General features: G+C 45.0%; 1 protein-coding gene across 1 annotated transcript in view; it reads right to left on the reverse strand.

The window, feature by feature from the left end:
* BST1 (bone marrow stromal cell antigen 1) overlaps nt 1-25,032 on the reverse strand; it is a 31,764-nt gene that overhangs the window by 2,789 nt on the left and 3,943 nt on the right. Inside the window, exons 3-8 of the mRNA XM_007093768.2 lie at nt 24,518-24,653; nt 19,954-20,036; nt 16,291-16,367; nt 15,851-15,943; nt 13,112-13,198; nt 9,072-9,131 (exon numbers count right to left, since the gene is read on the reverse strand). Coding sequence (XP_007093830.2) covers nt 9,072-9,131; nt 13,112-13,198; nt 15,851-15,943; nt 16,291-16,367; nt 19,954-20,036; nt 24,518-24,653 — 536 coding nt within the window. The remainder of the gene's footprint in view (nt 1-9,071; nt 9,132-13,111; nt 13,199-15,850; nt 15,944-16,290; nt 16,368-19,953; nt 20,037-24,517; nt 24,654-25,032) is intronic.

A 25,032-nucleotide genomic window follows, 5' to 3' on the forward strand; every position in this document is an offset into this window, starting at 1 on the left:
AGAAAAGCATAGAGAATTTAGTTAATGATACTGCGTTATATGCTAACAGATGGTAGTTATACTTGGGATGAGCATAGCATAATGTATAAGCCTGTCTAATCACTATATTGTACACCTGAAACTAATATAACATTGTGTGTCAACTACACTCAAATAAAAAACAAATTAATAAAAATGGAATAAAGGAACCTCAAGCAGCCACAAGTTTGTACTAGGGCTCCCCCTGCTGGACATTTACTACAATTGCACTTTTGATTCAGTTCACGTTTCAGACTTGATTTACTCAAAAATTTTTTTTTCTTTACAATAATTAACGAATCCAAGGGTATACTTATTTTTATTTTTTTAGGAAAATAAAATATTACATAACTAAACATAGTCATAATAAGAGTCTCCACCCTTTTTCAGTTCTCACTGCCTTTTATAGAAGTAACCACTGGTAGCAATTTGGAGCTCATCTCCTTAGACCGTTTCATCACTGACATCCATTATCGCGCACACCCAGAAACACGTAGTTTTCCTTTGCTTTTCACGACTGGCTTCATGTTCTAGGCATTGATTTGTCACAACTTAAACTTTTCCTGTCCACATGAGGTTGTGCTGGAGGGCAATTTTTATGCAAAGAAAAAACACTATTTGCAATTACTTTGGTTTTAAAAATTAATTCTAGCTATTAAGCTTATAAATTCAAACACCTTATTTCTCCAAACATTTTTCTAGTTGACTTACGAGTCATATTTTTCTGTTTAAAAACCTAGGCGGGGGGCGCCTGGTGGGCTCAGTACACAACTCTGGATGTCAAGGTCACGAGTTCAAGCCTCACATTGGGCCTAAAGCTTACTTTTAAAACAAAATAAAAAAACCTAGGGACCTCTGATAATAACTGTTTTTTTGAAGTAATCTTGGGGTGCCTGGGTGGCTCAGTCAGCTGGGCGTCTGACTTCAGCTCAGGTCATGATCTCATGGTGCATGGGTTTGAGCCCTGCATCAGGCTCTGTGTGGACAGCTCAGAGCCTGGAGCCCGCTCCGATTCTGTGTCTCCCTCTCTCTCTGCCCCTCCCTTGCTCATTCTCTCTCTCTCTCTCTCTCAAAAATAAATAAATCATTAAATTTTTTTAATAAATAAATTAATTAAAAAATAAAAAGTGATCTCTGTGCCCAACATGGGGCTTGAACTCACTATCCCAACATCCAAAGTCACATGCTCTACAGATTAAGCCAGCCAGGTGCCTCTGACAATAAGTTTTAAGGGGATTTCATACTTAATCAAATTTCCTTGAATAGTTTTAACTCAGGTTATTTTAGACTAAATTATTTTAAATTTATCTTTTTTAAATGTTACATTTTTTTAAATACTTCAAGTGACTTTAAACGAGCCACACCTTCTCAAACACTTGATTCTAGTAAATCTAATAAAGGTATAAAATTTCATCTTAATTCTCTTAAACATTCCAATTTTGGCTAAAAAGTAAAATCTCTTATAACTTTCAACATTAAAAAACCCAAGTCTACAATCAGCTATTTAATAGTTACATACATATTTGGAATCACAGGGCTATTTTTATATGCTAAATTCTCTAAAATGCTCCAAATTTAATTAAATACCAAAAAATGCAAGTTCTTCCTAAACTTACCACAAAACTATTTTTTTTAATGTTGATTTATCTTGGAGAGAGAAAGACAGAGCTCGAAGAAGGGAGGGGCAAAGAGAGAGGGAGACAGAATCCGAAGCAAGCTCCAGGCTCTGAGCTGTCAGCACAGACCCTGACATGGGGCTCAAACCCATGAACCATGAGATCATGACCTGAGCCATAGTTGAATGTTCAACCAACCTAGCCACCCAGGTGCCCCAACTTTCCACAAAACTATTAATAATATGAGTTGGATTTATATTAACAGCTATATATTCCGTTTTAAACCTTTGTAGATTAAAAGTCCTTTGTTCCACTATTCCAAAGCAAGTTGAGCTTGGATTTCCCACTTCTGTGTCCTAGGGTATGTGGGGGGAGGAGAGACAATGCATTTTGGACAGAGAATTCTGACCAAGATGAGACTTTTGATGTTTCTCCTTGACCTCGATTGATACAAGGAGTCCTTATTTCAATAACATAAGTATGTCTGTTTTCTCATTTCCTCACCAATCCTGTATTGTCATTGTACTGAATTTTTGGCCAATACTGGAGTCTACAAGATTGTTTTCTACATATTTTTTCATGAGAAATTGTTCATGAGAATTTCTCCATATTGCTGTATGATTATCCTATCACTGTTTCCCCCACCCAGCTTTAGGGAGATATAATCTACATACAATGTCTACATTCTATTCCAGTAAATGTAACCCTCTGATGTAACCATTCACTTCTCATTGGATATCTACCTCTGATTCAGTATTATAAAGAATGCTTTGGTGAACATCTCTGAGCATAGAGGTTGTGCCCACATTCTGAATCGTTTCTTTAGAAGAGGGTACCAGAAGTACCCTAAGGTCTGACTTAAGGTCAAAGATTATGAATATTTTTATAATGCCTGATACATATTGTCAAATTTTTCTCCCAAAGCAATTTACAAACTTATAATGGCATCAAGCATTTAATAACATCTTTAAAATATTTTTTCCACTGTATGTCAAAGACATTGTGGTGAAAATTGCACCTCATGAAATCTGTATCTCATTTGGGGCACCTGGGTGGCTCAGTCAGTTGAGCATCCAACTTCAGCTCAGGTCATAATCTTGCCATTCAGTTCGTGAGTTGGAGCCCCACATCGGGCTCACTGGTCTTAGCACAGAATCCACTTAGGATCCTCTGTCCCCTTCTCCCTCTACCCCTCCCCGACTTGTGCTCTCTCAAAACAAATAAACATTAAAAAAATTATATCTCATTACTACTACAAGGAGGAACTCATTCTCCATATTTGCCATTTGGGGATCATCTCTTGCAAATTATCCATCAATATTCTTAGTGAAGTTGTTTAAAAAAGAGATCAGTAAAATTCCTTCCAGGGCAATGAGAGTGGAGGAAAATCTGGCAACGAGTGAAAGAGGGTTTGGGTTTTTTTTATTATTATTATTATTTTTTAATTTACATCCAAGTTAGTTAGCATCTAGTGCAACAATGTTTTCGGGAGTAGATTCCTTAATGCCCCTTACCCATTTAGCCCCTCCCCCCTCCCACCCCTCCAGTAACCCTCTGTTTGTTCTCCATATTTAAGTGTCTCTTATGTTTTGTCGCCCTCCCTGTTTTTATATTATTTTTGCTTCCCTTCCCTTATGATCATCTGTTTTGTACCTTAAAGTCCTTATGTGAGTGAAGTCATATATTTGTCTTTCTCTGACTAATTTCGCATAGCATAATACCCTCCAGTTTCATCCACGTAGTTGCAAATGGCAAGATTTCATTCTTTTTGATTGCCGAGTAATACTCCATTCTACAGATATACCACATCTTCTTTATCCATTCACCCATCGATGGGCATTTGGGCTCTTTCCATACTTTGGCTATTGTTGATAGTGCTGCTATAAACATTGGGGTGCATGTGCCAAGAGGGTTTTATTCTTGACATTCAATGGAACTGGGAAAGAACTGACATAAATAAATCTATTCAACAATCACTGAAAGAATGCCCAAACAAAGTAAAGAACAGATCAGGGACTATAAGCCCCTTCCTGGCGTGCCTGTGGCTCAGTTGGTTAAGCGTCTGACTTCGGCTCAGGTCATGATCTCATACTTTTGAGAGTTCAAGCCCCACATCAGGCTCTCCACTCTCAGCACAGAACTCACTTTGGATCCTGTCTCTCTCTCTGCCCCTTCCCCCTCACTCTCTCTCTTAAAAATAAACATTTTTTTAAAAATCCTTCCTTATCTGCTGTGATGTGAACCACAGGGACATTTTGAGGCAGTGTGGTTTGGTGGGAAAAACAAGGATTTGACACACGAACTTGCATTCTGGGCGTGGCTCTAGCCAGTCCTGAATGACTCTAAGAGATCACTTAGCCCCCTCAGCATCACTGATGGGATCAAATTGCCCACCTTCCAGGAACGTGATCAGGAGGCAAGATGATGACCCCAGACTGCCGCACTGGAAGCCCGACACACCCAAAGTCCTCAGAAAGGCCTGGGAGAGGTAAGGAGAGCCACCCTCAGTCACCCGACACATCCTGCAGCAGAGGAGGTAAACTGAGGCACGGGGTGCCAGGGTGGCACCACTTGCCTCTTTCAGGAATGGCAGTGGAGGGCCCAGTGGTTTTACAAAAAGAAACTTTACGTGATCTGTATCTGTATAAAGTTGACAGTCTGCTTAAGGAAACGGAGTAAAACCGTAAAGACCCGAGTTACACTGTAACGCTAAGGAGCCTACGCGGCCAGGCCTTTTGAAGTCCCCAGCAAACTGGGTTGCCCAGGCCACTAAATCCTCCCACAACCTTATTCCCCTTTTCTCCGCCTAAGTGAACCATCGGTTTCTGTTTCTTGCAATCGAAATCTGGAACTTACACATTTGCTACCACCAGGCATGTCTCCAACTTCCCTAGGGCATCTGTCATTCTTTTTGGCTACCTGGCCGGATTGAGACATTGTCTCAAACACGTGCTTCCACAAAGAGGAAACCAATCCCTTTCTTTCTTTTTCTTTCTTTCTTTCTCTCTTTCTCTTTCTTTCTTTCTTTCTTTCTTTTTCTTTCTTTCTCTCTCTTCTTTTTTCCTTTCTCTTTTATTTCTTCTCTCCTTTCTTCCTCTTTCTTTCTTTTCTCTCTTTTCTTCCTTTCTCTCTCCCTTTTTCTTTCTCCCTCTTTCCTTTCTTTCTCTTTTCTTTCTTTCCCTCTCTTTCTTTCTCTCTCCCTTTCTTTTTTCTTTCTCCCTCTCTCTTTTCTTTCTTTCTTTCTCTTTCTTTGTCTCTCCCTTTCTCTTTTTTCTTTCTTTCTCCCTCTTTTCTTTCTTTCTCTCTCTCACTTTCTTTCTCTCCCTCTCTTTCTTCTTTTCTTTCTTTCTTTCTTTCTTTCTTTCTTTCTTTCTTTCTTTCTTCCTCTACCCCCCCCCCCCAAGTGCCTACCAGGTTGCAGGCTCCATACTAATCTCTTGGGAAACATCCATCAGTGAACAAAACAGGTAAAAGTCTCTGTCCTTCTGGGGCTTATGTGCTAACAGGTGGCAGATAGGCAGTAAAGAATAAACTTAGGCACCTGGGTGGCTCAGACGGTTAAGCATCCAACTTTAGCTCAGGTCATGGTCTCATCATTTGTGAGTTTGCACTGACAGTGTGGAGCCTGCCTGGGATTCTCTGTCTCTGCCTCTCCCCCACTTGCATGCACATATGCTCTCTCTTGCTCTCTCTCTCCCTCTCAAAATAAGTAAACTTTAAGAAAAAAGTGTGTAAAAAAAGAATAAACTTAATGAGCAAATAAGTCAGAAGCTGATAAACATCATAAAAAAGAGAAATAGAGCCACAGGAGGGGTTTCACAGAGCCAGTCCATGGTGCAGGCTGTAATTTAAAATACCAAGGTCAGGATAACTTCCTGGAGGTGAGATACAAGCTAATACAGCAGGTGAGAGAGTTAGCCCATTGACAGCTAGGGGAAGGACTTCCAGGCAGAGGAAACAGTGCAGGCAAAGGCCCTGGGGCAGGAATGCACCTGGGATGTTCCAGGAGGCCACTCTGAGGCACAGAAAGGAGAAGGGAGTAAGGAAGAAGCTGGAGAAAACTGGGCCAGAGCAGGCTGTTTGGCTCTTACTCTGAGCGATGTGGGAGTGACTGCAGAGTTGTGAGCCGACAAGTCCCATGACTGAATAGTTACAGAACTACACTCTATACTTTGTGAACTCCTGGAAGTTTCCCTAATAAACAATTAAAATGGCAGCTGGGCCTCAAAAAGGCCATGAAGGATGGGACAAAGTGAAAGCAAGAAGGCTCATTAGGGCCCTCTAAGTAATCTAGCTGACTGCTGGCCGGGCTGGTTCTGGTAGGTGACTGCATACTCCATCAATCTGTAAGTTGAACCAGTGGAATTTTCTGGTAAAGCATGAGAAGGGAAGGAATCAAAGATGGCTCCAAGATTTCTGGAACAGGCACTTGGGGATTTGGGGAAAGTTGGGCATTGCCATCAATTGAGATAAGGAAGACTCTGGGTAGACCAAGTTTAGAGGTGTCTTAGTTTCCTGTTGCCACTGCAATAAATCAATTAGCGGCTTAAAACAACGCACATTTACTCTCTTACAGTTCTGAAGGTCGGAAGTCAGAAACCAGTCTCACCACACTAAAGTCAAGGTGTCAGTGGGGCTCCTTCGTTCCGGAGAGCCTCCTGAAGGAAGAATCGGTTTCCCTGCCCTTTTAAAGTACACCCTTCCAGGGGCGCCTGGGTGGCTCAGTCAGTTAAGCATCTGACTTCAGCTCGGGTCATGATCTCACGGTTTGTGAGTTCAAGCCCCGCATCGGGTGAGCTGGAGCCCTGCCCCGCTTCAGGTGAGCCCCGCTTCAGGTGAGCCCCGCTTCTCTCTCCTCTCTCTCTGCCCCTTGCTCACTTGCACTCTCAATAAATAAATAAATAAATAAATAAATAAATAAATAAATAAGGTGCACCAGTCCAATCTCTGCTTCCATGATCACACTGCCTGCTTGTGTTGTGCATCGAATCTCCCTCTGCCTCCCTCTCATAAGGACACTTGTGATTCTATTTAGGGTCCACCTGGATAACCAAGGATAGTCTCCCCATCTCAAGATCCTCAATGTAATCACATCTGAAAAGTCCCTTTGCCATACAAGGTGATAGTCACAGATTCCAAGGATGACAACTGGGTATCGTTAGGCGCCATGATTCGGCCTACCGGAGCAGGTAAACTCAGTTCGGTTTGGGATGTGTTGAGATTGAAATACCTATTAGACCATCCAAGTGGAAACACTGAGTAGACTGTTAAATATGCAAGTATGGCGTTCCGTACAGGACCTAGACTAGAGACATTCATTCCGGAGGCACCAGCATATAGGTGAGATTTAAAGCCACGAGGCTGGATTTAAAGCAGATACTCACTTTCGCACCCTGCCCTGCAGTTAGCGCACAGACACATGACCAAACTCTGCCAACCAGCTGTCCCCACTGGAGCACAGTGGATTGAGACAGCAGGGCCCCCCAACATCTAGTCTAGGGGCACCTGGGTGGCTCATTTGACTAGCGTCTAACTCTTGATTTCGGCTCGGGGCGTGATCTCATGGTTCATGAGATCAAGCCCCACACTGGGTTCTGCTGAGTGCACTGGGATTCTCTCTCCCTCTCTCTCTGCCCCTCCCCCACTCACACTCTCTCTTTCTCTCAAAATAAATAAGCTTAAAAAGTAAACTATGCTAACCGTGAGGATGCCTAAGGCACCAGCGCTCTGAGGCTGCAGTGGCAGAGATTGTGGAAGCACCCAGGTGTGAGCACAGGTACTCTCTGAGCTGTGTGTACCCACACAGGCTCCCCTCTGGCAGTTCTGGGTCAGACTTCGGCCTGGACTCCGGTCCCGCTTCCCCGGCTCTCACAGGAAGATTCTGTGCGGTGCCTTAAAATCTTTGAATACATCCCATTTCTGCTGAACTACCCGGAGCTGATGTGTGATGCTTGTAGACAAGAATTTCGACCAATGTCCTTCCTACTTGAACTTGAGGAACCTGGGCCCTGTGCCCAGGCCTGGCTCTTTAAGAGTCTTTCCAGTGTCCTGTCGAGAAAGGAGGTGGGGGGCTAATACACCTGTTGCTTTCTTCAATCTCCACGACAATCCTGTGAGGTGGTTTCCATTATTTTTCGTTTGGGGCCTGAGAAAACCGCCCACCTCAGGCTATGGGACTCCAAGCGCAGTACTCCTACCGCCGCCCAAAGGCTCAGTGTCCACAGTCTGTGGGCAGGAAAGTTCCCGGTGAGAAGTTGGGGGTTGGTGTGTGTAGAAAGAGTGTGAAGGACCCGGAAGGCCAGACTAGAAGTCTGGATCGGTCACAGGAACCTTGAAGGTCTTTGAGCAGCATGGACGGGACGGTGGGTGTCCTTTCCACGTGAAGCAAGTGAGGACCCAGGATCATAGGACATTCTTGCTCTTTCATGAGAGGATGAGAAAACTGCGTGCCTCCTCCGAGGGGTCAGCTCCAGGGTCACATGCTGTCATGGTGGGTCTGCTCGTTACTTCCCTCCCAGGAACAGTCCGGGGCGGACACGGCAGCTCCACGGTCGGGAGCGCCCAGCCTCCCCCATTGTGCGGCTCTGCGTGCCCAGCTAAGGGCGGTCCCCACCGCGTGGCCCAGGTCCATCCACGGGGCGGCAGGAACGCACACAGGGAAGACAGGTCCCTTCCTTTCACGTGGAGTCGCGCCCATCGCCCCACCGCAGCGCAAAGGGAAGCCAGGAAACACGCTCGCTGCTCTTGGCAGCCGTGAGCCCAACTGAAATGCGAGGGTTCTCGTACTAAATGAAGGAGACAAGAGCTCTGTGGGGATGGTGAGCACTCCTTCTCTCTCTTTCTGTGTCTGCCTGTTTCTCTCTTTCTAATGGACTAGTTAGGAAACTGAACAAAATATTCTTTTTTTTTTAATGTTTTTTAACGTTTATTCATCTTTGAGAGAGAGACAGACAGACAGACAGACCACGAGCAGGGGAGGGCCAGAGAGAGAGGGAGACACAGAACCCGAAGCCGGCTCCAGGCTCCGAGCTGTCAGCACAGAGCCCGACGCGGAGCTCGAACCCACGGGCCGCGAGATCACGACCTGAGCCCAAGAGGGACGCTCAACCGACCGAGCCACCCAGGCGCCCCAAAATGGACAAAACATTCCATGTGACGCACACAGCACAACGTGCAGCAGCCAGGGTACTCTTTTCCCCTTACAGATGGAAGAACGGATGGTATGGACTTCAGCTCACCTGGGCAGGTGTTCATCAAACCTGCACCATCTTAGCCGCTCAGAGAGCCCGAGCCGCTCAGTGCAGAAGCACAGGACTCCCTCCGCAGCCACATGTTCTAGGGCGCGTGTGTAAAATCATACTGCAATTCATCAGTGGTCTAAAAATAGTCCCGCTTATCTTGGGGAGGCAAGGAGGTCGGGGCAGGACAGCTACTTACGAGTTTAAGGCACAGTCAGGATGAGTGCTGTGGTCCACACACATTAAGAGCTTCACTGGTCTACAGAATGAAAAGAAATAATATTTAAGGGATTATTTAAATGACTCTCACTCATCAAACATTTACGGTATGCCTGGAAAGTACAGGGGATACAAAGTCTCTCACCTAAAAGAACACAAACTGTTTGTTTTTAAAAATATTAGCCAGCATTTATTAGGCACTTACTACATACCAAGAAATTTGATGATGGATTTTTTTATTTGTTTTTAATTGTTTTAATCTTTATTTATTGCTGAGAGAGAAATAGCAGACACAGAGTGCGAACAGGGGAGGAACAGAGAGACAGGGAGACACGGAATCCAAAGCAGGCTCCAGGATCTGAGCTGTCACCGCAGAGCCCAACGCGGGGCTCGAACTCACAAACCGCGAGATCATGACCTGAGCCGACGTTTCACGCTTCACCGACTGAGCCACCAAGGCGCCCCCGATGAGATTTTCTATATAGACTTTGCCATTTAATCCTCACAAAGACCAAACAGAGCAGGTATTAATACCATCTCCAGTTTACAGGTGAGAAAGCTGATCAGAGTAACTGGCCCAAGAACACACACTGACGGCTGTGGCGCGGAATGTGAGCTGAATTCGAACCCTGCAGGCTCACTCCAGAGCCCAAGCGCGGAACCACCCAAGCAAGCATGTACAGTCTTGCCTGGAAAATCCTCTTGGTAAGTTCTTTGGCCAGAAAGTTGGACTTGAAGCACACGGGTGATGGCCTTTGCCCAGGCTCCAGCAACAAAGAAAGCTGACTGGCTCCGCGAGTAGAGGGAGGAGACGTGGCGTCCCAGGAGGGCAGGGAAAGCAGTAGTGAAGAGAGGAGCCGGGTAACAGGAGCACAGGGCACACTAGGTAGGAGTCAGGCCAACAGGGGCTCCCTCCCTGGCCAGGTGGCTGGAAGGGACTTTGGAGAAACAGGAAATGTGTGTACGCTCTACTGCTCCCCAAGGCTTGCCTACTTTCCAGTAAAGTCTACGATACACAGCTATTTGCTATGACCGTAGTTTATTGCTGTGGCTTCATGCCCCCCACTCCAAAGTCATTGAGTTTCACTGAGTCTGGCCCAAGACAGCGCTCACAGAAAGCAACCAGGAGGCAAGAGAGGCTATGACAAGAGAAGATGTGGCCAGAATTGGCAAGAATCTTGGGGAGAACTTCCGTCTGCCACAGGACAGAGAACTTCCGTCTGCCACAGGACAGAGGACATCACCTGAATTTTATGGGGCAGGTTCTCAGTTACATCTGGGTTGGAGTTTGGTTTGTTACCCTTTGTGACTCTCCTTCAGTAAGCCTTCTGTTACCTCCCCTGTGCCCCGGGAGCAAAACAAAACCCTACCTTAACACAAGAGCCCGTGGGCAGTAAAGAAGTGGGAGAAGGGGAGCTGACCCAGGCTTGCAAGGGAAGAGCCCTGAAGGCCAGCATCAGTGGGGACAACACTAGGGCAAGTGACAGCAGGGTGAGTCCCTGAGGACAGCCATGCGCAGGGAAGGAGACCTTGGGCTCTGGCCTGGGTCACCATATGTGGCCTGACGACTTACAAAGACAACTTCCTCGAGGGAGTTCTGGGCCAAAGCAAAGTGTTTCACATGTGGAACATTTTGGCACAATTTTCTCCATCATTGAGCAGTTTTAGTAAAAAAAAAAAAACAACAAAAAACAAAAAACAAAAAAAAACAAAAAAACAAAACAAAAACAAAACAAAAAACAAAAACTGCCTTTCAAGAAAAATATACAAAAATCTGGTGCTTTCTTGTTGTGATGAGCACTGGGTGCTCTATCGAAGTGTTGAATCACTATATTGTACACCTGAAACTAAGATTACATGGTATGTTAACTGACTGCAATTTGAACGAAAACATTAAAAATAAATAAAATAAAATCTGGTGCTTTAAGAAAGGAAGGGTCCTATAGTAGAGGGGCTCCTGGGTGGCTCAGTCGGTTTGAAAGGGCGGGCCTACGCCGGCCGGCTGACTCCATCTTGTTCTGTGTCCTTCACCTTGACCACACCTCCTCCCCTTGTGTAACACACCCCCCCCTCACCTGCCTAACAGGACTTGGACCCTTCCCCAGCCAATCGGCTGAGGCCACAGCCATTACCTCACCAACTGCCCCTAGGCCCCAATAAAACCTTTGTCCTTTTGAAACTCAGTCTCTCTCTCCAGTATCTCACCGCTGGGGTCGGTGCAGGTAGGGGATTGAGCTCGAGCTAGCTCGAATAAAGGCTCTTTTGCTTTTACATAGGACTCGGCTCCCTGGCGGTCTTTGGGGATCACGAATTCTGGGCATAACAGGTTAAGCATCCAACTCTAGATTTCAGCTCAGGTCATGATCTCACAGTTTCATGGGCTTAAGCCCCATGTCGGGCTCTGCCCTGATAGTGTGGCACTTACTTGAGATTCTACCTCTCACTCTGCCCCTCTCCTGCTTGCACTCTCTTTCTCAAGAATAAATAATAAATTAAAAAAATGAAAGAAAGAAAGAAAGAGTCCTCTCGTAGAAAGAAAAGAGCATACTTCAAAGCCATACAATGCTAGGTTCAAAATTCAGCTCTGTCAGAGTAGTGACCTTGCAAAACTTACTTAATTTCTCTGACCCTTAATTTATCCCTCCATGGAAAGCGGGTATTTATATAAAGCTTAACAACAGACAAAACGAATCCACCACAAGTCTAGACAGAGGCTACTATTGTGGGCAGGTGGGGAGACTCTGGGGTGCTGTTATATTGTTTCTCGATCTAGACAGGTGTGTGTGGAACTTGTGAAAATTCATTCAACCGTGTACTTAGGGCTTGCGCATTTTCCCGTACATAGTTTGTATTTCCCCCAAAAGAGGACATTGTTTTGTGTTTAATAGAAGATGGCAACACCTAACTTTTGAGTTTCCTGAGAGCGTTAACAATAACAGATGAGTACGCTGGGACAGCTTCAAACTGTGGGGCTCCTTCTCTGGGAAAGCGGAGGACAGCCCACATTTCCCATGGGCTCTGCTCGGTGGGGACGATTACCCAGCCCCCAAAGCCACGGAGAAGGTATGGTACAGTAGAGCCAGACGGTTGGTCGTGGGGCCTGGCCAAGACCGCAGATGTAATTGCCACCCTTGCCAATTTGGGGGAAAGCCACTAAGGCCTTGCAGTGCTGGACTTCGGCCCCGAGGAACCGAGCAGGGCTGCAGACTTAGGCAGTGAGGCAGAGAAAAGCAGGAAGCAGCAAGGTAAGAACTCCCAGTCCAGGGGAGGGTTTCCAACAGGTATCAGGGTTTCAGCCAAGCTTATCTAAACTTCCAAGAATCAGGAAAGCCCTCAGGCAATATGTAAATACATAAAGTGCTTAGCCTACAATGTGCTCAGTAAATGGTAGCTGTTACTATTTTCCTATGGGTCCACTGTCAAGGTCTATCTGTAAGTATCTCAAACAAACCCACCTTAGCACCTATCTTAGGCAAGGACCCATGGCATCCACAAATCCCGGGACCACAGTGCCTGTCCTCAGGCGACTCACCATTGCTGTAAGCAAGGGAGGGGAAATGGGACAAGCAGCCAGGAAACAGGACTTTACTGTCTGTCCTTGAAGCATTTTTTTTTTTTTTTTGAGAGAGAGCACGCACACATGCTGGAGACAGGAGAAGAGAGAGAACCTTAAGCAGGTCCAACACTCATCATGGAGCCCAAGCCCAACACAGGGCTTAATCCCACGACCCCAGGATCACGACCTGAGCGGAAATCAAGAGTCAGACCCTCAACTGACTCGGCCACCCAGGTATCCCCTTGAAGCATTTTTTCTTAAAGACTCTGGACAAAAGTGGGTGGGACCCAGGCAGAGGTCTGGCCAGAAGGCACCCTCAGCCCTCGCGCCCAGTGACAACCCAGAAGGCACAGTCCAGGGGCCCTCAGCTCTGATCCCAGCAGAACCCTTTCCAAAGGCCCCTTGCCCTCCAAAATCACCGCTCCGCCCTGGAAATTGTGCACTGATTAGGATATAGCACCTACAGGTGATCATTAATACAGCGGTACTGAAAGCCCATTTTCTCCAGTCTCTCTTCCAGGATTTTCACACTGCCTTCTCCACAGGATTCCCTAAAATACAGAAACATAGAATATAAATAAAATTAAAGGAGGAAGAAGGAAGTTGTTTCTGGGTGAATTACAATGTCCCATGACCACGTGCTTCCTGGGTTAGTCTCCACTCTGAGGGAATATGGGAAAACCCGCTGCACCCTAGAAAGCTGAACGCTGAGAACCTGTCTTGGCGGGTCTAGCTGGGGAGGGGGGGGGGCGGGGGGGGGGGACCTGCCCTGGCACATGGTGGTGGTCACAGGGCACCTCGCAGCCCTCCCCCCAGCAACACACCTTAGGGCAGAGCCCCAGGGCCCCAGAATGCTGGCGACTTGTGTCCCATACAGTATGTTTTAAATGAAAGCAAGAACATACAAACCAAATATTATTAAAAATGCAAATAAACCCATAGGGAAAAAAATCACCCCAATCGCACATCGCTCGAGATAACTACGGTTCACATTTTGGTGTATACCGTTCTCAATCTTTGAAATGCATTCATTCCCATGAGACTTTTTTAAATTTTTTTTAACTTTTATTTACTATTGAGAAACAGAGACAGAGCATGAGCGTGGGAAGGGCAGAGAGAAGGGGACACACAGAATCCGAAGCAGGCTCCAGGCTCTGAGCTGTCAGCATAGAGCCTGATGTGGGGCTTGAACCCACAGACTGTGAGATCGTGACCTGAGCCGACGTTGGACGCTTAACGGACTGAGGCACCAAGGCTCCCCAGAAACTTTTTAAGTATAACAATAGCCTTCTGCTGTCCAATACAGTTTGTAGCGTGCCTTGGCCCGTGTCTGTTGAAGTGTGTATATGTACTTCCGGCATGATCACCGTCATCATCAGGACATGATTCATAAAACCAGTCCCCTCTTGTTGATCCTCAAGGCTGATGTCACACTAAAATGAACCCTGTCGAAGCTTCCTTTTCACACCCATCTTGAATTACTTATTTCCTTCGCATAAATTCCTGAAAGTAGGTTTTCTGGCACCACGGTTTTGAATGCATTTTAAGGCTCCTCCATAGCGTTAAAGAACAAACATTCAACTGAGTAAATCTGAAAATCTAATTGGCTTCATTCAACAATTCAGGAATAGACCCTTCTAGGAAACAGACAGCGCCCTGAGGAGTTGCACAAGGTGGAAAGCTTTTGTGTGGGCAGGAGGGTGTGACGAGGAAGTTGTCAGCAAAAGAAAAGACAGGATTATTTCAGGCCAGGTCATCATTTGCAATTTCCTTATCTCACTAAAGGCAGGTTCGAAGGGCAAGCTTTCTCTGAGAGAAACGTTAAAATAACAAGGAAGCAAAATTTCCCCACAAGAGGCAACTTCCCACAGAAGTGAGACAAATAACATGCGCTGTTTTCTATGCAACATAAGTATACTTTGTCTTCTGGGAAGAGAAATGCAGATCTGGTAGAACTATAGTAAGTCATCTGCGAACCTAATCTCTTGCCTAAGACACAGGAAAAAATAATCGCTCATTATGTGGTGAGTCTTAGAGGGTCCTAGGGGCCTGAAATGGGGAGGTTGCTAAGATTCTCCCAGAACATAGTCCTTGGGGTTGTCAACGCTTTGCATCAGTGCTCTGAAGAACAAGGCCCCAACTTGCTTCTGACATTCCACTGCAGCTGCCAGATCGGCTTGTCTCTGAATCAACTGGGTTTATGTTTTGTTTTTGTTTTTTGATGTTTATTTATTTTGAGAGAGAGAGAAAGAAAAAGAGCAGGGGAGCAGCAAAGAGAGAGGGAAAGAGAGAATCCCAAGCAGGCTCTGCACTCAGCACACAGCCGATGTGGGGCTCGAACTCACTAATCACGTGATCACCACCTGGACCCAAGAGCCAGACGTTTAATCGAGTGAGCCACCCAGACATCCCTGAGTTTATGTTTCTTATCTTTACTTTTTCCAGCAATGCCCCTCACTGACAAGAAGGATGAGTTCAGGCTTGCATTTATATAAACTCAGGTGGTTTTCCAGAAAAGATGGACCTTAATCATTTCCTTGGCCAGTGAACTAAGATCCAGTTGTAGAACTGGGTCTTTTCTGAGAATAGTTTTCATTACATACTCCTTGGGTTCATTGTGAGAACTCCTGGTGGGGGCCTTCAAACAACCAGGAGGAGAAATTGGCTTTGACCCACACGAATACATAAGGAACTCTCCAATGCTACCCAGGTAGCTCAGAAAGGACAATCTTCCTCAGCTGAGAATAGTATCTGAATAAAGGAGGTTTTCTCTCTGGACTCGAGACTGGTTAGTGGCATTTCCAAAAAAGTCAAGCCTTTGTCTTTCTTTACCCATGACATTAGAAACAGAGAAGAGGGGTGCCTGGGTGGCTCAGTCAGTTAAGCATCCGACTTCAGCTCAGTCCATGATCTCGTGGTCTGTGGGTTCAAGTCCCACGTCGGGCTCTGTGCTGACAGCTCAGAGACTGGAGCCTGCTTTGGATTCTGTGTCTCCCTCTCTCTGTCCTTCCCCCACTCACACCTGTCTCTCTCTCTCTCTCTCTCAAAAGTAAATAAACATTAAAAAAAATTTTTTTTAATTAAAAAGAAACAGAGAAGAGTGTTGTGTCCCCAAAAATGAAAATGTAAAACGGACTTGATCATATGAAAATCAAGAAAAGCATATTTGCACAATTACCATCATCAGAAACACCATGACTTACACCTTTGGTCTCCCGATTTCATGCATAACCCAGATCTCAATTCGTGTGATTTTATCCTTCTGGAGGTAGGGAATTTCAAAATCTGCAAAAAAACTGAGAAACAGGAAAGGCATTTCTTAAAGTCTTAAAGCAATAGGATACTCTTCCCATTTCGTTAGTTGATTTACACATCACTTTTGTTTTGAGGGGTGTTTTGGGGGGGTATTTTTAGCTTTTATTTTTAGGTGATCTATTTCATTCATGCATTCATCAGCTATTAATGGCAGAAATGTGTAGACGTGGCCCTGATCTCCAGGTCATTCGATTGTTTTGCTTTACTGGAATTTACAAAAGCAAGCATTACACTGGGAATGAAGACAATTTTCTTAAGCCTGCATTTAAAAACACAAAATGAACATTTCGGCATTCTTCGTTGTATTTGTTGATGCTGGTATTCTTACCCTTTAACAGGATAGGCTCCTTTGGGCTCTGAACCGTTCAGCATGACGTGGATCACCCCAGTACTATCCCTCGAATACTGTAAGAAGAAACAACTATTTTGAGTAAATTAACACATGTCATTTTTCAGCTACAAAATGAGCAAGTTTTTGAAACTGACAATCCTCGGGGAGCCCAGGGGGCTCAGTTGGTTAGGCGTCCAACTTCAGCTCAGGTCATGATCTCACAGTTTACGGGTTCAAACCCCTCGTCGGGCTCTGTGCTGACAGCTCGGAGCCTGGAGCCTGCTTCGGATTCTGTGTCTCCCTCTCTCTCTGCCCTCCCCCGTTCGTGCTCTGTCTCTCCCTCTCTCAAAAATAAATAAACGTTCAAAAAAGTAAAAAGATAAAAAATAAAACTAACGATCCTCAGTATTAGCAAGGATCTACTAAAATTTGGTATTTCAAAACAATTTTGATATTCCATATAGCTGGTAGGGATACAACTAGTGTATCTTGTAAAGCAAATTGCTCTGAAATGTCAAAACCTCATAGACTCAGTGATTCCGTGTTTGGGAATCTACTGAGGAAACAATGTGATTCCAGCATCGTAACAGCGGAAACAGACTAAATTACACAGCCATTGCAAACAACGTCAAAATCACAGTGGCTTTAAGCAAGAAAGAGTTGTTTCGTGCTCACACTACACGTTTATCACAGGTCGACTGGGGTTTTGCTCCATAAGTCCTCGCTCTGGGACCCAAGCTGATGAAGACTCCATGTCTGTAAAGTCGCTGATTGTCAGGGAAGGGGAAGGGGACGGTGGCAGATCACAGACCAGTTCTTAAAGGTGCCCGCCCGGAAACCACGCACACTCCCTCTCACATCTCTTTGGCCATCGCATGTCACACCCAAGTAACTTGAACAGGCAGGGAAATGCAAACCATGTGTGTGGAAGATGAGCCAGACATATTTTGTAAACAACTCTACACAACCCTAGGGACCACCACAAGCACTGTGCACAGAGGTGTGTGTGGCAGTGTTGTCTGTAAGCAACCTAAAATAGGCAACAACAGAGGAATGGTAAGTAACCCAAAGTACTCACATGTCTGAAATATTAGCCAACCATTACTAAAAGTCCACACGAGATTTGCAAAAGTGTAAGAAGCGCTCACATTTAAAACGAAATGCAGGATGACGTAGACTGAGCATGAGCCCTCAATGCTCAAAATAAACGGGCAAAAGTCTGGGAACATTAGTCAACCCCCCAAAATTCCCAAGGAAGGGATAGGTCCAGAGAAGTTCCCAAATCTCCAGTTCAGAATACTACTGCCTGGCTCAGTCCGTAAAGAATACAACTCTTGGTCTTGGGGTTGTGTGTTTGAGCCCCACGTTGGGCACAGAGATGACTTAAACATAAAATCTGAAAGAAAGAAAGAAAGAAAGAAAGAAAGAAAGAAAGAAAGAAAGAAAGAAAGAAAGAAGGAAAAAGAATCGTACTGGAACATGCGATTTCCCTGATAAAATGTTTCCGTTAGCGAGGCGGGGGGCCGGAAAGGCAGGTGGCAATGAGATATCCACGGCTGGACTTCTTCTCTGACAAAGTGACACCTAATGCCAGCAGCAGCAAAGCGACAGTGCACTTCACGCTGTGTACGTTTTAGCTTGCTTCAAAATAATGTTAATGGTCACGGTTAAACCCACAAATGCCAAAGTCTGGTGACCACTATGCTGAAGGGGTCACCTTTACTTATACACGATGAATTTTTTCTTATCTATATTTTCTATAATTTGTCATTTTTAAAAATAACTTTTTAAGAATAAGTCTAGAAAGAACGTCCAGATATTTCTTCTTCTTTTTTTAAAACATGCTTATTTGTTTATTTTTGAAAGAGAGAGTGTGAGAGACAGAGAGACAGAGACAGAGAGAGAGAATCCCAAGCAGGCTCTGCACTGTCAGCACAGAGCCCAACTTGGGACTTGAACCCATGAGCTGGGAGATCGCGACCTGAGCCAAAACCAAGAGTCGGACAATTAATCGACTGAGCCATCCAAGCGGCCCTAATGTGTCATTTTTTTAATCCTGAGCAGCTAGTACATTGATAAGAAAAAAAGGTAATAAAAAATGCATGCAGATATAATGAAGCTATATGACGCAGCGGATGTAAGTCCATGACCCCTCGACTTACGAGCTCTGTAATAAGCCTGGTTAAGTTTCCTGATCCCTTTGTGCCTCATAAGGATCCCTCCCTCATAGGATTGTTATAAAGATTAAATCATTTAAAATAATAATTATTGGGCACCTGGGCGGCTCCATCGGTTAAGCGTCTGACTGACTTCGCCTTAGGTCATGATCTCACGGTTCATGGGTTCGAGTCCCACATGGGGCTCTGTGCTGACAGCTCAGAGCCTGGAGCCTGCTTCAGACTTTGTGTCTTTCTCTCTGCCCCTCCCCTGCTCACTCTCTCGCAAAACTGAATAAACATTAAAAAAAAATTTAAATAATAATTATTAACATCTATTGAATGAATACTTCTCTGCTACAATTCAGACCCTCTCCTCATCGTTATGCTAAACTCCTCTCCTTGTGCATAGATGACCCAGCTCATTCCTAAGGGCTCCTAAAATGTGGGTATGATTCTTGGACTCCCATTCCAGAGTTGGAGAAGGTAGAGGAGATTGGTTTGGAGCACACTCTTTGACGTGGGGCAGGTGCACTGCAAACAGTACATGGTTTGTTGTTGTTGTTGTTGTTGTTGTTGTTTTATGAGAATGTTGACATTGCCCCTGAGTCACTGTGACGACCAACCCCACATTCAGGCGATGAGGCACCCACAGCCTCCGTGAGCGCTGGCAGCCCAATGCTCACTGAGCGGAGTCTCCACTGGAAACAAAGCCTATGGGTAGTGAGCAAAAGTGGGGTGCCCCCGCTGGCGCAGCAGGAGAGTGCAGACATTAACAGTGCCTTTTGCCTGGAGCAGGCCCATTGCCCTGCTCTAAACCACAACGTGGAAGAGGGTCGAACAAAAGTCACCCTGATTAACAATGGACCCAGTGGACACCTGGGGATCCAGAATGGGACAAAAAGGGACATGGACAGCCCTGAAAGGGGGTGGGAGGTTGTAGGTGATGGGACCCTGAAGCCCACTGGCCTCCTAGTCAATACAGCCAACGGTTAATAGACTATCATGAACTGGTGGCTGTATAGACCATCCACAAAAGACCATTTCCGTGTCTCCAGTTTACCCTCTGCTCACCTGTCACCTATCACCTCCTCTATCATTAATATCAGTCTCGGGGACATTTCTGACCCCCACATCTCGATCTCAGGTGTCCCAGGAGTTCGCATAAAACAAGGGTCACCCCATTTTACATAGCAGTCAAAACCACATTGATTTAAAATACTAGGGCAGCCGTGGTGTGGTGGTAGTAATAGTGACTAGTTAATATCCTCATCTATACCAACACTCACTGAATGTGTCCCCTGTGCCAGGCGCTGCAGTATTTGGGCTCCTACGTCCTCACACCTCTACGGAGCAGAGTGAATCAGACTGTGCCAAACATGGATGGGAAGAGAGGCTCAGAGAAGTTAAGTCATGACCCGATGGGCCCAGTCTCTGAACCCCACTGTCTCATGTTTGCAGGCCTACACCTGCTTAGCCTCTCGGCTGCCCTCCCCACGCTTACCTGCATAGATGCCATTTTCCAGTAAGAATCCACAGGGTTGTTCTCACAATCTTCTGACGTAGGGCAGGACCGATAATCGAGCCCTAAGGGGAAAACAGACACAAACATGTTTCATTCCAAACATTGCATCAGAGAAGAATTAATTTAAAATATTTGCTGGCCCCACAAAATCTATTTAGCTTGTGTTTACAAGTTTGACATTCACAGTAGTTCTGCCCACCCAATCCACAAGGAACGTGGTGAGGGATCACCCAATCCATGACAGCAGGACAGGTGTCATTTTGCTCAGCACAAATGTGAAGAAGGCAGAGAACTAAGCAGTTAGTGAATGAGTAAGGCTGCCGACCACTGAGCATCAGCATGTTAGCTGGGTTATTTCTTTACTGAAGTTCGGGTGAAATTATTTTTTAAAAAAACTCTTTGCAGGGTGCCTGGGTGGCTCAGTCAGTTAAGCATCTGACTCTTGATTTTGGCTCAGGTCATAATCCCACGCTTGTGGGATCGAGCCCCACATCAGGCTCTACACTGAGTGAGGAGCCTGCTTAGGATTCTCTCTCTCTCTCTCTCTCTCTCAAATAAAATTTTTTTAATTAGAAAAAAACCTTGGCTTTGTTGGGAGAAGTGCTTTCTCCAGTTAGCCCTGGTCTTGGACATAAATAAAACAAAAATACACCAAGAAAGTGATAGTCCTTGGCCAAAAAATAGATATTTTATAAAATTTAAAATATATAACATGTCGGCACAAAAACAGACACTCAGATAAATGGAAGAGAACAGAGAAGCCAGAAATGGACCCACAAACATATGGCCAACTAATCTTTGACAAAGTAGGAAAGAATATCCAATGGAATAAAGACAGTCTCTTCAGCAAGTGGTGCTGGGAAAACTGGACAGCGACATGCAGAAGAATGAACCTGGACCACTTTCTTACCCCATACACAAAATAAACTCAAAATGGATGAAAGACCTCAATGTAAGACAGGAAGCCATCAAAATCCTCGAGAAGAAAGCAGGCAAAAACCTCTTTGATCTTGGCCACAGCAACTTCTTACTCAACACGTCTCCAGAGGCAAAGGAAACAAAAGCAAAAAGGAGCTACTGGGACCTCATCAAAATAAAAAGCTTCTGCACAATGAAGGAAACAATCAGCAAAACTAAAAGGCAACCGATGGAATGGGAGAAGATACTTGCAAACGATGTATCAGATAAAGGGTTAGTATCCAAAATCTATAAAGAACTTATCAAACTCAACACCCAAAAAACAAAGAATCCAGTGAAGAAATGGGCAAAAGACATGAATAGACACTTCTCCAAGGAAGACATTCAGATGGCCAACCGACACATGAAAAAATGCTCAACATCGCTCATCATCAGGGAAATACAAATCAAAACCACAATGAGATACCACCTTACACCTGTCAGAATGGCAAACATTAACAACTCAGGCAACAACAGATGTTGGCGAGGATGCGGAGAGAGAGGATCTCTTTTGCATTGTTGGTGGGAATGCAAACTGGTGCAGCTGCTCTGGAAAACAGTGTGGAGGTTCCTCAAAAAATTAATAGAACTTCCCTACGACCCAGCAATTGCACTACTAGGTAATTCATCCAAGGGATACAGGTGTGCTGTTTTGAAGGGGCACATGCACCCCAATGTTTATAGCAGCCCTTTCAACAATAGCCAAAGTATGGAAAGAGCCCAAATGTCCATCGATGGATGGATGAGTGGATAAAGAAGATGTAGTATATGTGTACAATGGAGTATTACTCGGCAATCAAACAGAAATGAAATCTTGCCATTTGCAACTACGTGGATGGAACTAGAGGGTATTATGCTAAGTGAAATTAGCCAGTCAGAGAAAGACAAATATATGACTTCACTCATATAAGGACTTTAAGATACAAAACAGATGATCATAAGGGAAGGGAAGCAAAAATAATATAAAAACAGGGAGGGGGACAAAACATAAGAGACACTTAAATATGGAGAACAAACAGAGGGTTACTCCTGTAACCAGAGGGTTACAGGGGGTGTGGGAGGGGGAGGGGCTAAATGGGTAAGGGGCACTAAGGAATCTACTCCTGAAAACATTGTTGCACTAGATGCTAACCAACTTGGATGTAAATTTTAAAATTTTTAAAAATTAAAAAAACATAAAAAGAGTAATATTCTATAAACTTCAAAATTAAAATGTTACTAATATAATATTACATAATCTTTCAAAATTCAAATAAACATTTTTGTGCATATATATATATATATATACATAAAGTGTTAAAATGTATTAATTCTTTAAAATTTTAATAACAGAATTCAGCAGCCATATAATGGGATCATGTCCACCATTTACTCTATAAAAAAGGAGAAGGTACTCAGTGACAAGTTGTCCTAGAGAGAACCAAACAGGGCAACATATGTGCTTCCGAGGGGAAGTATGGGGAGCTCCCACGCCCCCTCCAGGTCCACCACCCTCCCAGCATCTGCGTTCACCAACTCAGAAACCCTCTGAACCCCACTACACAAGGGTTTTATGAGATTTCATTACACAAACACAACTGATTAAATCGCCAGTTTGGCAGTTAACTCAACCGCCAGCCCCTCTTTCCATCCTGGAGGACAGAGACGGGGCTGAGAGCTCACAGGCTCTAATCAGGCTTTCCTTGGTCTTCCTGGTGACCAACCCCCATGTGAAGCTATTTAGGGGCCCCCAGCCATCAGTCATCTCATTACCCCACAAAAGACACTCTTCTCTCTCCTCGGATTCCCAGGGCTTTAGAAGCTGTGTGCCAGGAAATGGGGACAAAGACCAAACATTTGTTTGTGATTATACCGTACTCTCCTTTCCTTCACGTTCTTTCTCTCACACCCCTTCCCCATTCTCCCCACCCTGCTGCAGGATAGCCACAGACTTCCTGGTCACTGTCCATTGAACAAATGACCATGTGCATTGATCTGAGCCCTGCAATTTTCCATCTCCCCACCAGTGAAAGCCAGAGTCCTCACAGGTCCCATGCTGTCTGGCCTTCCTTTATTCCTCTAGCCTCACAGCCTGTACTTTTCTCTTTAGTCACTGTGGTTCTTGCTGTTCCTTAAATATGCCAGACACCCTTCCACAGATTATTTTACTTGCCTGTGTATTGTTTTATCTCCCATCTATAGTGTAAGGATGGGGTATAATTTGCCTGTTTTATCCTCTGCTGTGTTCCCAGTGCCTACAGGAGGAGGGCTTGGCACAGAGTAGGCTCTCTATGGCTCTGGGTTGGATGAATGGATGACTGGAGGAGAATACACAGAACTGCGCTTAGGCTACCTTTGAACGTGACTCCAATTTCCAGGGAGGAGGAATCTCCAGTTTTCTCAAGGGAGCACCCCCTCCCGCCTCCACCTTTCTTGCTCACCCTTGGAGACTCACTGAGAACCAAGAACTGCTGGGAAGCTTCACGGATACCCTGGTCTAGGCTGGTGTCTGTGCTACTGCTTAGGACCTGGCTTTTCCTGCGTCAGAGCACAGCACAGAAGGGAACGTCCCTCACAAGGCTATAAGTGCCCCGAGGATGGGGGCTCTGTTATCCCCAGTTCCCAGAAGGATCTGGGAGATAAAATGCATGAGGATGCATGAGGAGAGTTTTCATTCCCACCAGGCCAGCCCTTGTGACTTTCACTGTGATTTCAGTCTCCAAATGTCTGCCGGCACTTGGCGTGGCATTTAAGAGCACAGGCTTCAGAATCCATCAGGAGAGAATTAACTCCTGGCTCTGCTTCTTCCAGTGATTTAACCTCCCTAAGCGTCCGTTTCCCTTTCTGAAAAGTGAGGGTGGTGACGCCAAGTTGTGCAGGATTGGGAGCGTATGTTCTGGAGTCAGGCTGTCTGCCTCTGCTGCTTCCTGGCTGTTCACTCCTCAGCAGGTTTCTTAACCTTGCTGGGCCTCAGGGTCCTCATTTATCAAAACAGGAATTAGGAGAAGACCTATCTCTTGGGGCTGGTGCAGAGATTAAATTAGTTAATACTGTATATGTAAAGTGCTTAGAGAGTACCCAGCAGAAGATAAGTGCTTTCTACCTATTATTGTTATTATTAATTATTATTACCACCTACCTCAGAGGATCTGGGGTGAATCAAATGAGACAAATGCATATGAAAGCATTTAGCACAAATGCACAATATCTACTTAAATGAGAGCTCTTACTTTTCTTTCATTTTTAAGATTTTATGGGGCGCCTGGGTGGCCCAGTCAATTAGGCATCGACTTCAGCGCAGGTCATGATCTCACGCTTCGTGAGTTCGAGCCCCACGATGGGCTCTGTGCTGACAGCTCAGAGACTGTTTTGGATTCTGTGTCTCCCTCTCTCTCTGTCCCTCTCCCACTCACGCTCTGTCTCTCTCTCTCAAAAATAAATAAACATTTAAAAAACAGATTTTATTTTTTTAAGTAATCCTACACCCAACACGGGGGCTCGAACTCACAAACCCGACCCCGAAATCAAGAGCTGCATGCTCCAACAAACTGAGCCAGCCAGGCCCCCGGAGCTCATACGTTTCTTGTGGTTTGTGCAGGAGTCTTACCGGAGGCATTTTCCTGTCGACACCAGCTCAGAAAATCTCCAATCCTGCCATACAGAACATCACACAGAGGCATAAAGCGACGGGCATTCTCTGCATAGCTAGTGACAAGGAGGTGGTTGTTTTCCCAGAACAGGGACTAAGGAAAAAACAAACGCAAAATTACCATATAAAATAAAATCAAGGCAGATTTTTTTCAGACAAGTCAGGCAGTCCATTGCTCATTCAACTCCAGCTTGCCTGACAACTAAACTTTCTTGTTCTTTGTCTCTGTTTACCCAGAGAGTATCCCGATATTTACTCCCCTTATTCCTAGGGTATCAGGCAAACATTAACAAAATACTTTCCCAGCAGCGTTTATATAAACATTGCTGGATTTAAAAAAAGATCAAAGGACCTGGGTTTGAATCCTGAGTCTGTTCATACACTAGATGTGTGATCTTGAGCAAAGCATGTAATCTCCCTGTGCCTCAGTTTCAACATCTGGAAAATGGGGAGCATGAGCCCTTTCTCTTCTA

The sequence above is a fragment of the Panthera tigris genome, chromosome B1 (assembly GCF_018350195.1).
Source record: "Panthera tigris isolate Pti1 chromosome B1, P.tigris_Pti1_mat1.1, whole genome shotgun sequence".
In the NCBI taxonomy this organism is placed as follows: domain Eukaryota; kingdom Metazoa; phylum Chordata; class Mammalia; order Carnivora; family Felidae; genus Panthera; species Panthera tigris.